The 13,127-nt window shown below is 45.9% G+C and overlaps 1 protein-coding gene across 1 annotated transcript in view; it reads right to left on the reverse strand.

Annotated features, from left to right (window-relative positions):
* LOC127006103 (muscle-specific protein 20-like) overlaps positions 1-6,563 on the reverse strand; it is a 61,799-nt gene extending 55,236 nt beyond the window's left edge. Inside the window, exon 1 of the mRNA XM_050875609.1 lies at positions 6,398-6,563. Coding sequence (XP_050731566.1) covers positions 6,398-6,427 — 30 coding nt within the window. The 5' untranslated portion in view covers positions 6,428-6,563. The remainder of the gene's footprint in view (positions 1-6,397) is intronic.
* Between the last annotated feature and the right edge of the window lie 6,564 nt (positions 6,564-13,127).

Raw genomic sequence — 13,127 nt, forward strand, 5'->3', positions numbered from 1 at the left:
TCTTCGTGTCCCTCTGCTGTATGATCATTTTAACTCATTTTTACTCCATTATTATTAGTTGTATTATTATTTTTATTGTTATTATCCATATTTATCTTCTTGTCAGTCTTGTTGTCCAGCTTTTGTTTTTGCACTTCTTCCTTTACTTTCTTATTTCTTTCTGTCATCATTATCGCCACAACTATCATATTTTTTTTTTAATAATTATTCCTCCTCTTCTTGTTCATAATTACCATAAGTATTTGTTTTCTTTATGTTCTTCCTCTTCTAGCACCACCACAGCCTAATCCTACTCCTCTTTTTGTTCGTCATTGCCATCGTTTTTTTTCTTCTTTATGTTCTTTCTCTTCTTCCACACCACAACCCTCTCCTCCTCCTCCTCCTTCTTCTCTCCTCCTCCTCCTCCTCCTCCCCCTCTCGTCATCATTATCAGAGTTGTCGTCCTCTTCACCTCCGTCTAATTCTCCTCCTTCACCTCAGTAACTGTCATCACGTTTGCATACCCTATATTTAGTATTCCTTACACTCCTTTACTTATATGGGCAACGGTCCGAGAGAGGGGATAGGGTCAGGCATTCTTGGCTAGTGGTGGTGGTGGTGGTGGTGATTGTGACAGTGGTTGAAGTGGCGAAGAGATGGAGGTGACGTGGGGGTGATGATGTGACAGTGACAGACAGACGAATAAGCCAAGGTCCTTCGCACACTATTTGCGCTGAAGATAATCGTTGTCAGTGTGGCCAATTATACAGCGCGGCGAAGGAATGGTGACGGGGCAGAGAATTGGACTTGATGGATGGGGGACTATAATGGAAGTGGCAGAGGACGGAACATCACACACGTACACGAACACACAAACACGAGAAGGACAATGATGATGATGAGGAGGAGGAGGAGGAGGAGGAGGATGAGGATGAGGAGAAAAGAGGAAATGGAAGTAAAAGTATAGGCAGAAGATAATAAAGAAGATCAAAGATTTACGTGTGAAAGGAAAATCAACACTATAAGTAGAATGTCTTGCTGCATAAAACGACAATATCAACAACAACAACATCTGCATGACTTTTCGAGCGGCCTTAATCAATCAGTGTCACCATCATCATCATCATCAGCAGCAGCAGCAGCAGCATAGGTATAATTTCTTGGGTATTTGGGTCTCGACGTTTTCGGAGAGGCGTTGGTAGAAAAAAAAAAAAAAAAAAAAAAAACTGCTAATAATAATAATAATAATAATAATAATAGTAATAGTAATAATAATAATAATAATAATAATAATAATAATAATAATCGTAATGACAATTACAGTAATGGACCTCCGCGTAGTGGAGGCCGAATAACAATAACAATGATAATAATAATAATAATAATAATAATAATAATAATATTAATAATAATAACAATCCTACTACTACTACTAATAGTAATAACAATAATAATAAGAAAAAGCAAGTAAGTTATGGCAGTCAAGAAGGAAGGGAGACAGAGAAGAAGGAAAATAAATAAATATATAAAGAAAAGACAATAGAGATAGTATTAGGGGGAGCTAAAAGAGAAAGATGATGATGAGGAGGAGGAGGAGGAGAAAATGAGGACGTAGAGGCAGAAGATGATAAAGAAAAAAGTCTCTAACACCAACATCAACGCCGCTGCCGCCACCACCACCACAACAATAACAATTAGGTCAAGTCAAGTGGATGTCAGGTCAAGCTTCGGAATATTGGACCATCGATGTCTCAGGTCGTCTTCATTTTCATTTTCTTCTTCCGTTCTTCTTTATTTTTATTATTATTTATTATTTTAGGTGCTGCCTGTAACGCCTCTTGGAATACCCCATCCCATTAATGGCGCAGACGAATTTTCTTTATAGTGCTGCCGTGATATAGGACTTCTTGCTTGGCCCATGCTGCCCCCCGGTGCTCCACTTGAACGAAGTCGCTGAAGACAGGGATGACTGAAGATCCGGACAACATGTGGGTAATCTTCCGTCACTCGGCGATGACTTGAAAAATCAGCGTGTTCTTGTTCTCGCTCTTGCTCTTTCTTCTCCTTTGGGTTTTTAAACTAATATGTAATTGATTTTTAAATGTACATTATAGACCAATAAAAATATCAATCAGTCAATCAATCAATCAATCAATCAATCAATCAAGCCTCTTCGACCTTCCTCAACCTTCTATTTCTCCTTCTCATCTTAGTATTCTTGTTGTACTTTTATTCTTCCGGTTCTTACTCATATTTTGTTTCTGCTTCTTCTTCTTTCTCATCTTTTTGCCTCACCATTTCCTTCTTCTCATAATTATTATATTAACTTTCTTCCTCATCCTCTGCAACCTCATCTCATTTTCCTCTTCCTCTTCCTCCTCCTCATTCTCCATCTCGTCCTTGTCGTTGTCATCATCCTTCCCTTCACATTCATCTTCCCTGTTTTTGGACTGGACTCAGGAGGATTCTTTCTATCCCTAATTTACGGCCTTTAACTGAACCCCCTTCGCAGCGAAAATAAAATGATCGGAAAACTAAAAGACAAAACTAAACCTCCCCAGTCTTTTGATCGCGAAGCCTTTCCCGCCCACACACATGGCACTGTCCACGCACAAAAGGAGGAAGTGTTGTGAAGGGTGCCAGTCGCCGTGCCGCCCAAGGGAGCCAACGAGCCATCGACACAGTCATCGCTCGCTCGTCGTTGCTAATTTGGGATGCATCAGTCACCACACGGAAGCAGGCATGATGGGGGGTGGGAGGGGAGGGGGGCAGGGTGTGGGCAAAAAGCAGGCAAGGAAGAGTGAACGGGTGCGTGTGTGTGTGTGTGTGTGTGTGTGTGTGTGTGTGTGTGTGTGTGTGTGTTGCTGCCCATCCCCTCCCGGCAGTCTCCCTCCCTCACTCTCTCCATTTAACTACTTGAAAATTAAAATATAAAAAAACGCATAAAATTCGCTATCCAACCAGGTATAGGACGCCACCCCTTCCTCACCCACTCGCTCACTCTCGCTGATTGGCCCATTACGACACGAAACATTTATTGCCTCAAAACTGCACTAATGATATCACCATTTTGTTACTGCGCTGATGGGCGGAGGGAAGGCGGGCAGGGAAGAGGAGGAACCATACACGGAGCAGGGCCGAAGATTTTACGTGAAAACAGTGGTGCCAGGTGTTAATGAAGGCACTGCGGGGAGGGAAGGAAGGCGGGGAGGGGAGGGAAGGGAAGGAGCCATACAAAGAGCAGGGCCGAAGATTTTACTGTTTTGGGTATTACGTGATAACAGTGGCGCCAGGTGTTAATTAAGGCACTGAGGGGAGGGAAGGAGGAACTTAGGAAAGGGGAGGAAGCAGACAGAGAAGGGTCAAAGTAAATTACTGCCTCTGATGGTAAGTGTTATATGAGAAGTGGAATCATAATAACCGAGTTCGCTAGACGCATACGGATAGGAAAAGCCCAGACTGTGACCGTGCCAGCAAGAGGTTCTATCAAGTGTTCTCTGTCTTGTGGATTTTTTTTTTACAACAAAGGAGACAGCTCAAGGCCATGAAAAAGGGAAGCAATAATAAAAAAAGCCCGCTACTCGCTGTTTCTAAAAATAATTAATGACGATCACTAAACGACTTCCTCCTTTCGCTGATCGTGCCGGGAAGCAAGTGTTCTATTTTCTGGAGGTGGGACTTGCGACATGACGGTTACCCAACAGCTTCCTCCTCTTGTTGTTCATCCTTTCATCTCGTAACAAAGGAAAAGATGGCTAATCAGGTAACAGGTTCGCTCGGGTAGTGTTCCTTGTCTTGTGGAGGTGGGACTTGCGACATGACGGTTACCCAACAACTACCTTCTACTGTTGTTCATCCTTTCATCTCGTAACAAAGGAAAGGCTGGCTAGTCAGGTAATAGGTTCCCTCAGGTAGTGTTCCTTGTCTTGTGGAGGTGCGACTCGAGGCATGACGATTACCCAATAACTTCCTTCTACTGTTGTTCATCTTTTAATCTCACAAGAAGTAACAGGTTCTCTTAATCAGTTTTCCTTGTCTTGAGGGTGATCGATTCGAGGTATGATGATCGCCTTACTAGATCCTACTGTGGTTCATTCTTTCATCTCACTACAATGGAAAAGCAAAAAAATTCCCTTTGTCAAGTACCAGTTCTTTGTCTTGAGGGGGTGCGATTCGAGGGGTTATGAGTATCTAACACAGTCAAAAGTTTTATTACATCACGATAATTATCAGGACGCATAGATGAGTAAAACATTGACATCAGCCTCCGCTTTGTGAAGAGTGGCAGAGGGGAGAAGATGACAGGAAGAAGAATGGAGGAAGAAGAAAAAAGAAGGGAAGGAGAAGAGAAGCGCAGCGAGGTGGAATAAGGCGAGGCAAGGCGCGGAGGGGCAGAATGTCTAAAGAAAAAAGAAGTGAAGTTACCTTAAGAGAAATTTCCGGCTTTTTTTTTTCTCTCATCCTTAACACTCAAGTTTTCGGTTCAGTCTGCCATTTTGCGGAATCTTTTGTGTCTTTACCGGGAAGACGAGGAGAAGGAGGAGGAGGAAGAGGAGGAGGAGGAGGAGGAGGAGGAGGAGGTAATAGTGGAGGTAAGTGTCGACCAACCACCTCGTCCCACTCAGTTTGCGTTTCAAGAGACATTACTTAAGGTTTCTTTCTGTTTTGCTTTTACACACACACACACACACACACACACACACACACACACACACACACACACACACACACACACACACACACACACACTATGTTTTTCATATTATTTTTTGTCTCTTTTATCTATTGCTCCACCTATCGACCTATCTATCTATCTATCAATCTATCTGTAAATCAGTCTACCTCTCCTATCACCATCTATTAACTTTTTCATACACACACAAACAAACACACACTGAGGCTTTTCATATAAATCTTTCTGTCCGTCTATCCATTGATCTACCTTTCGATCTTTCCATCTACCTTCCTATCTATTTGTCTAATTGGAAACTTGTCTACCTTTCCTTTTTAGCTCTTCTATTCACCTTTACATGTACCCAAAACTCTCCCAGAATGATGGCAAGTGGCAGCAGCATAATCAAACTCAGCACTCACAAGACTCATCACCCAGGATAACATCTCGGTGTATTCTAATTTAAGTTTGGACAAAAGTAAGAAGGAAGGAAAGGGTGTGGACGTGGGCGCCTTCTTCATCGCGGGGAGACTCGGGGAACAGTTGTGAAAGCGAAAGATGAAACAAAGTCGTTTTTTTCTTCCTTCAAGTTCCTTCTCACAACGCTGGCGGCTGCTTGGTCTTCTGGCGTTAAAATGATAAGATAGATAGATAGATAGATAGATAGATAGATAGATAGATAGAGAGAGAGAGAGAGAGAGAGAGAGAGAGAGAGAGAGAGAGAGAGAGAGAGAGAGAGAGAGAGAGAGAGAGAGAGAGAGAGAGAGAGAGAGAGAGAGAGAGAGAGAGAGAGAGAGAGAGAGAGAGAGAGAGAGAGAGAGAGAGAGAGAGAGAGAGAGAGAGAGAGAGAGAGAGAGAGAATGTGCAGACATACATGGCTATAGACAGCTAGACAGAAACACAAACATAGGCATCTGATAGGTGGATAAATTTGGACAGAAAAAAACAGAAATAAACCGAAAACGCAAACAAACACAACAGGAGACGGACAGACAAACACACGAACATACAAAATAATCGACAGCCAAATTGACAGGTGATCAAACAGACAGGCAAATACAGGCAAACTAGACCCAGGAATAGATACACACAGACAAAGAGAGGGAAAAAAACTCCCAGCCAACTCATTCCACCTCCTCTTCCTCCTCCTCGTTATCGCTATCACAGTCAGCTTCGAGGGAGGGTCACGCCAAACAGACTAAAATGAACAGGCAAACCAAATCAACGAGGAAATGCAAAAGACTAAGAAACAGAAAAAAAATCCCAGCCAACTCATCCCTCCTCTTCCGCCTCCTCATTGTCACCGGAGTGTCAAGCCAAGCGTGCCCCGTCGAGGGTTCCAAAGAAGTGTTCCTGGAAGCCCCGCCGCCAGCCCAAAGCGTCGCCGCGGGGCTATTTTCACCTGCACGGTCATGCTCGCTGCACTTTCGAGCGGAGTTTTGCCAAAATCCGTCATGAGGAGAATATTTATGGGTCCCGGCGATGGCGAATGGGAGGGAGGGAGAGGGAGGGAGGGTGAGAGTGAGAGAGTGAACGAGAGGGAGACAGGGTGAGGAAGCAGAGAGGGAGAGGAAGAGACGGAAAGGAGTGTCACCAACTTCCCGGCGATGACGAGAGGGAGGGAAGGAGATGGAGGGAGGAAGTGAACGAGAGGGTGACAGCGTGAGGAAGATGTGGGAGTGTGTCACCTTAAATTGGAGTGTCACCCTTTCGCCCTCCGACCGCGACGCAGCGCCACCTACGTACCTTAGCCATAACCTGACGCTGCAGAGCCATGTTGGTGGTGTTGGGTGCGGGCGGCGGCGACGGGGAGACTTGGATAAACCTCGAGAAGCCGACGGAGAGACTTAAGGAGACGACCCTCACACACTGGAAGATGGTGCACGTGTGGAGGGCAAACTCGGTCACAGCCACTTTTATACCGAGCCAGTTTTACAGTGATGACTATGGAATTGGCGGAAGGGGGAGGAGAAGTGGGAGGGAAAGTGGGAGGGGAAGTGGGGGGGAAGAGGGAGGAGTGTGTGTGTCTGTGTGTGTGAGGTGAGAGGGGAGGGAAAGGGTGCTAGTGTGTGTGTGGGGGGGTGGCTGTGGCAAGAGGAGGAGGAGGGGGGGGAGGGGGGGCAGAAACGGAGGGGACGAAGTGAGGAGGAGGAGAGGAGGAGGAGGAGGTTATGCCAACGCCCATCTCAACAGGTGAGTTGGTCTGCCCGAAATACCCGCTTCGAAGGCATTCTCGAAGCTCCGTAATGGTTCGTTCATAACTTTCAAGCATTCCAGTAACCCCGTGAGCCGCCACTAACCACACCATGCCACCCATCCCTGCCTGTCTGACCCCCCCTACCCCCCTGCCAGGCCTGACCAGACTCTCACCACTATCTATACCCTGTCACTCACCCTGTCTGACCGCCCCCTACTTCACCGGACCAGACTCTTACCGCTTAATACCCTGTCACTCACTCCCATTTCAACAACCCGTATCTTACCGTCCCATGCCCGTTAGCCATATTCCCCCCAACTGTCTAACACTGCATCCTCCATTCGTCTATGCCCTGTCACAATGTCTATCCCTGTCACTCAACCCCTTGCTTTACGATCCTATACCAAACCAGGTCAATTTTCTTTCCCTCTCCAACACCTGTCTACCACTCTCTCTTTCTCCTCCCCTTCACTATGCTGAACTTCTGTCTATTCCCCCGTCCCTTAAATCCCGCCCTGTCATACCACGTCATACCAAAACTGTCCACTCCGTCACCCAACCTTCCTTTGTTTAACCCTGCCTCACTGACCCATAATCTTCCCCCCCCTCTCCCCCTGCTTGCCCAGTCTACCCACCACTCCTTTACCCTAACTCTACCCTGCCCATCAGTCCCACCTCCCCATCTCCGTCACCAAAGCCAAAAAAGATAAAAATATTCTACCCAGCCAGACCTTACCTAATATCTACAGTTTACTCTGGCGTCCCGCATTCTTGAGATTTATCGGCTAGTGGTGGTGGTGGTGGTGGTGGTGGTGGTGGTGGTGGTGGCAGTCGGTGTTGATGGGTGGGGGTACGGGGAGGCGTGGGTGGGTGGTAGAGGTGGGTGGTTGGCGCTCAGGGGTGGTGGTGGGTGGTGATGAAGAGGAGGTGGTGGTGGTGGGGATGTTTACACTGGCAGGGCACCACCACCACCACCACCACACCTCCGCCTCCACCCGCGGCGTGAAAATGTTACGTCCAATAAGCAAGGGAGGGTGCCAGGCGTTGTCACAAACAGGCGCCTGGTTACTGGTACACCTAGGCACTCCCTTACCCAGACCACCTCCACCCCCCCCCCACCATTACCGCAACCACCCCCACCACCGCCATCACCACCACCACCACAACCACCAAAGACAAGATTCCCCTTTCCCTTCTTACCCACCTCCCTTCTTTCCCTTTAATGTTCCAAGAGTCACTGAAGAGAGAGAAGATGAGAGGTAAGGCATCCTTCCCTCTAATCAGCTACAGGATATGTCAGATTTTGCAGGATACCATATAAGGATCGCAGAAGGCAATATTTTGGTATTTCTAAGAGGTGGGATGGGGTGGGGTTGAGGGGTGGAGTTTTTGGTGTATAAAGTGGAGGGCGGAGGGTGGGTGATATGAGTGGGTGAAGGAGGGGGTGGTTGCTGGTGGGTGAGCTATGGGTGCATGGGTGGGTGTATGGGTGGCGATATTTCAGTTCACCCCTCCAATACGAATACAACAAGTAAATAAGTATAGATACATAAATAAACTAGTCAATGAATTAAGAAAAAATGATGACAGGAAAAATAAAGTAAGAAGATGAGTGAGTTATGGAAGAAAGTATTAAAGGAAGCAATAAAAAAAGAGAAAAAGAGAAAAAAGACAAATTGATTTATAGGTAGACAGATAGAGAGAAAAAAAACACCTAAAAAACACACACAAAAAAAAACACGAACCCTGAAACAAACAAACAAACAAAAACAAAAACAAAAAAACAAAAACATAAGCACACAGGAAGCAGCTGACTTAAACCATCCCCTCTGAAGAAAAATTTCCTTCAATGCGAAAAAGAAACAAACAAACAAACAAAAAAATGATACAGAAAACTACTACAGAGAGAGAGAGAGAGAGAGAGAGAGAGAGAGAGAGAGAGAGAGAGAGAGAGAGAGAGAGAGAGAGAGAGAGAGAGAGAGAGAGAGAGAGAGAAACACCCCCCTCGCTCCCCCCCACCCCCACCCCCGCTCCCTCCATTGGTATATTTCGGGAGCAGCAGACTAGTAAAATTGGGCTTCGTCGATGTCGGGCGTGGGATGATAAACGCGAGCTGGAGCCGCGGCCACGAAACCTGTAAAATTAGCGTCGGTGTGTGGAGTGTGTGGTGCTGGGGGCGGCAGCGGGGGGAGGGGGGGACAGGGCAGGGACAGAGGAGAGCGGCAGGGAAGGGGGAGGGAGTAGTAGGGAGGAAGGAGAGCGGGTGCAGGGTAGGTATATAGATGGTAAGTAGGTTATGGGGGAGGAAGAGGGGCGGCAGTGTAGATGGTGAGGGAGAGAGGAAAGTAGTGAGGGAGGGAAGGTAGGAGTGAGGTGGAGGGAGCGAAGAGATGAAGAGGGAAGGTGATAATGGGGAGGAAGAATGGGAGGAGGGAAGGAGTAAAGAAAGGAGGTGGAGGAAAAGAAAGAAAAAGATGCAGAGGAAAGGTGATAATGGGGAGGAAGAATGGAGGGAGGGAAGGAGTGAAGAAGGGAGGTGGAGGAAAAAAGAAAAAAGATGCAGAGGGAAGGTGATAATGGGGAGGAGGAATGGAGGGAGGAAAGGAGTGAAGAAGGGAGGTGGAGGAAAGAAGAAAAAAGATGCAGAGGAAAGGTGATAATGGGGAGGAAGAATGGAGGGAGGGAAGGAGTGAAGAAAGGGAGGAAAAAGATGCAGAGGGAAGGTGATAATGGGGAGGAAGAATGAAGAAAGGAAAAAGATGCAGAGGGAAGGTGATAATGGGGAGGAAGAATGGGGGAAGGAAGGAGTAAAGAAAGGGAGGAAAAAGATGCAGAGGGAAGGTGATAATGGGGAGGAAGAATGGAGGGAGGGAAGGAGTGAAGAAGGGAGGTGGAGGAAAGAAGAAAAAAGATGCAGAGGAAAGGTGATAATGGGGAGGAAGAATGGGGGAAGGAAGGAGTAAAGAAAGGGAGGAAAAAGATGCAGAGGGAAGGTGATAATGGGAGGAAGAATGGAGGGAGGGAAGGAGTGAAGAAGGGAGATGGAGGGAAAGAAGGAAAGAGATAAAGAGAGAAGGTGATAATGGGGAGAAGGAATGGGAAGAGGGAAGGAATGAAGAAAGGAGGTGGAGGGAAAGGAGGAAAAAGATGCAGACGAAAGGTGATAATGGGAGGAGAAATGGGGGAGGGAAGGAAGGTAGGAAAAAGATGGAGAGGAAGGGTTATGGAGGTGAGGGTGGACGGAGAGGAGGGAGAGAGGGAGGAGGGCTGGAGTGGAGGAAGGGATGCAAGGGTGGAGAGCTATGGGCAGGAGGTGGAAAGGCAGGTGGCGAGGTGTGGATGAGTATGGATATGTGGTGGTGATGATGAAATGGTAAAAAAAAAGACATAGGAAGGGGGTGAGTATGTATAGGGGGTGGAAGGGATGAGGGTGTGGAAAGGGCATGGGAGGCAGAGGTGGAGGGGTAAGAAAAAGACATAGGAAGGGGGTGAGTATGTATAGGGGGGGGGAAGGGATGCGGGTGTGGAAAGGGCATGGGAGGCAGGGGTGGCAGGGGCGGTGTTTATGTGGATGGGTGGAGTGATGTGGTGGTGATGATGAAATGGGAAGAAAAAGAAATAGGAGAGGGGTGAGTATGCATAGGGGGGAGGAGGGAGGGACGAGAGTGTGGAAAGGGCATGGGAGGCAAAGGTGGAAGGGGAGGTGTTTATGTGGATGGGTGGAGTGGTGTGAGGGCACGGAAATGAGTGGAGAAAAAATTATGGGATGATGCAATATTTTGGCCGATAACCGTCCATTGCCTTGCCAACCTTATTTCTACACTGAGCCAATCGTCACCATCGCCATCATTACCATCCTCATCACCATCAACCATTCAACCCCTTCTCTCCTCGGCCACACTATCATTATCATCACTATTATCATCACCAGAGGAAGCCAACCAGCAAGAGGATTTCACTGTTTTGGGCTTCAGTCTCTTGTCTATCAGAGGTATTAGAGGCTTTTATTAATTTTGGGTTCTCTCTGCCTTAACTGCCCCATCTTCTTTTCCTCTGTGTTGTCAATTATATTCTTTTGTTATACAGTAAAGGAAGCAGCTCAAGGACACGGAAAGAAAGCCCGTTAAGTGAAAGAAGAAAGAAAGAATGAAGGAAGAAAATTAGTGCCTGTTAAGTGAAAGAAAGAATGAGAGAAAGAAAGAAGGAAGAAAGTTAGTGTCCGAAATGAGTGTTAAATTCGGTTTGTGAGGTGTCTTGATCCGGTTCTAATTCTTTCTTCGACCACTGTCTTGCTTTCTTCTTCCTTGCCTCCAGTTTTATTTCTCCTTTAAAAGCCGAGTGCTCTCTTGTAGTCTTTCTTGTGTCTCTTACTTCTTCCTCATCTATATCTTTTGTTCCTAGTTCTGTGCGAGTGTTCCATCAACTTCTTAACTCTTACTTCTTCCTCGTCTCTATCTTTTGTTCCTAGTTCTGTGCGAGTGTTCCATCAACTTCTTAACTCTTACTTCTTCCTCGTCTCTGTCTTTTGTTTCTAGTTCTGTGCGAGTGTTCCATCAACTTCTTAACTCTTACTTTTTCCTCGTCTCTATCTTTTGTTCCTAGTTCTGTGCGAGTGTTCCATCAACTTGTTAACTCTTACTTCTTCCTCGTCTCTATCTTTTGTTTCTAGTTCTGTGCGAGTGTTCCATCAACTTCTTAACTCTTACTTCTTCCTCGTCTCTGTCTTTTGTTTCTAGTTCTGTGTGAGTGTTTTGTCAATTTCTCAACTCGGTTCTAAACATTTCTTTCACCCGTCTTGCTTTCCTCTTCCTTGTCCTCAGTTAAACTTCTCCTTTAAAATCCGTGTTCTTTTCTTGTCAACCTTTCATGTTTCTTCTTTCTTCCTCATCTTCATCCTTTGAGTCCTTTTTTTGCCGCGTGTTCCGTCTACTTAAATCGGTTCTATGCATCTCTTAACTGCTCTGTCGCTTTCTTATGCTAATGTCCCCGCTTCAGTTTTCTTCCTATTGCTCAGATATATTCTTGTCTTTCCATCTTTTCTAATCTCTTCCTCAGTATATTCAGTTCATTGCCGTTTACAGATAGCTTTCTTAAATGACTTCTCTCTGTAGCTTATTTCCTCTATCTTATTCCTTCATCCGCAATGCTGTAATCTTGGCACTCGAACACTCTTGAGAGGCTTCCAAGGCATATATCCTAAGTTAACCAATATCGTCACCTCACTCGGTATAGTATGTAAGCTCTGGGATTAGCCTGGCTCCCTTGGCTTTCCTTACTGTGTACACGACCTAGCAACTTCAAGAGAGTCTGTCTGATTGCTCTATAAACTAAATTTGTCAGTTTTGGAACCAACTAATGAGGAAGAGAAAGAGGAGGAGGAGCAGGAGGAGGAGGAGGAGGAGGAAAGAGATGAAGTAGAAGACCAGGAAGAGCAAGAAAACGCAGATAAAGAAAAAAAAAGCAGAAGAAAAAAAGTAGTCATAGAAAAGACAAGTAGAAGAAAAGAAGAGGAAGAAGAAAAAAGTAAGAGAAGAAGAGGAAAACGAAGACGAAGATGACAAAGAGAAACAAGAAGAAAAGTAACACCATGACGAGACGTGACACACTCCAGGAAGTGAGAGAAGTAAGGAGTCCCAGAAAACAACACCCTAAGAAACCCAAACCCACACTCATCGAGACACCTCTTGCAGAAATAAACCAACAAATATTTCACGTGGAAGAGTTTTGGAAACCCAGAAGACAAAATCAGAGTGGAAGAGCAAGAAATATTAATAACGTCCCGCGCTTTATCATCATCGTAAAGTAGAGGAGAGCGTCAGGACACCGCGGGAACTAGTGAACGTGACCACCGTCTTTCAGTGTTTTCCTTCACCATTGCCGCTAAAATCATCAGCATCAGGCAAGGTGGTTACTCTTCTTCTCATACAACAGTGGAGTTTACTAATAAAGTTTTCGCCAAAAAAACATGCCCCGGACAGAGGACGGACAGACATTTTATTGTCATCGAACATTTGGGTAAAAGAATATTTAGTCGAAAGGACAACAGGCCGACCAAACAATTAGCAGCACAGCCATCTGGTCAAGTGTGCACCCAGCGGTATTATCGCCCGCTTCCGAGGAGGGCGGTATTTTCTTTTTATTTATAATAAGTTTTGAGACGATGGGAGGCGGTTGTGTCGGTGACTCTTCACTGCACAAACCCTCCGTGCCTGGCTTAAAGAGAGTCTATGGCCTGTGGAATGCCTTGTGTGTTTTCTCCAAAATGTTCCACGCACTGAG

The sequence above is a fragment of the Eriocheir sinensis genome, chromosome 32 (assembly GCF_024679095.1).
Source record: "Eriocheir sinensis breed Jianghai 21 chromosome 32, ASM2467909v1, whole genome shotgun sequence".
Classification (NCBI taxonomy): Eukaryota; Metazoa; Arthropoda; class Malacostraca; order Decapoda; family Varunidae; genus Eriocheir; species Eriocheir sinensis.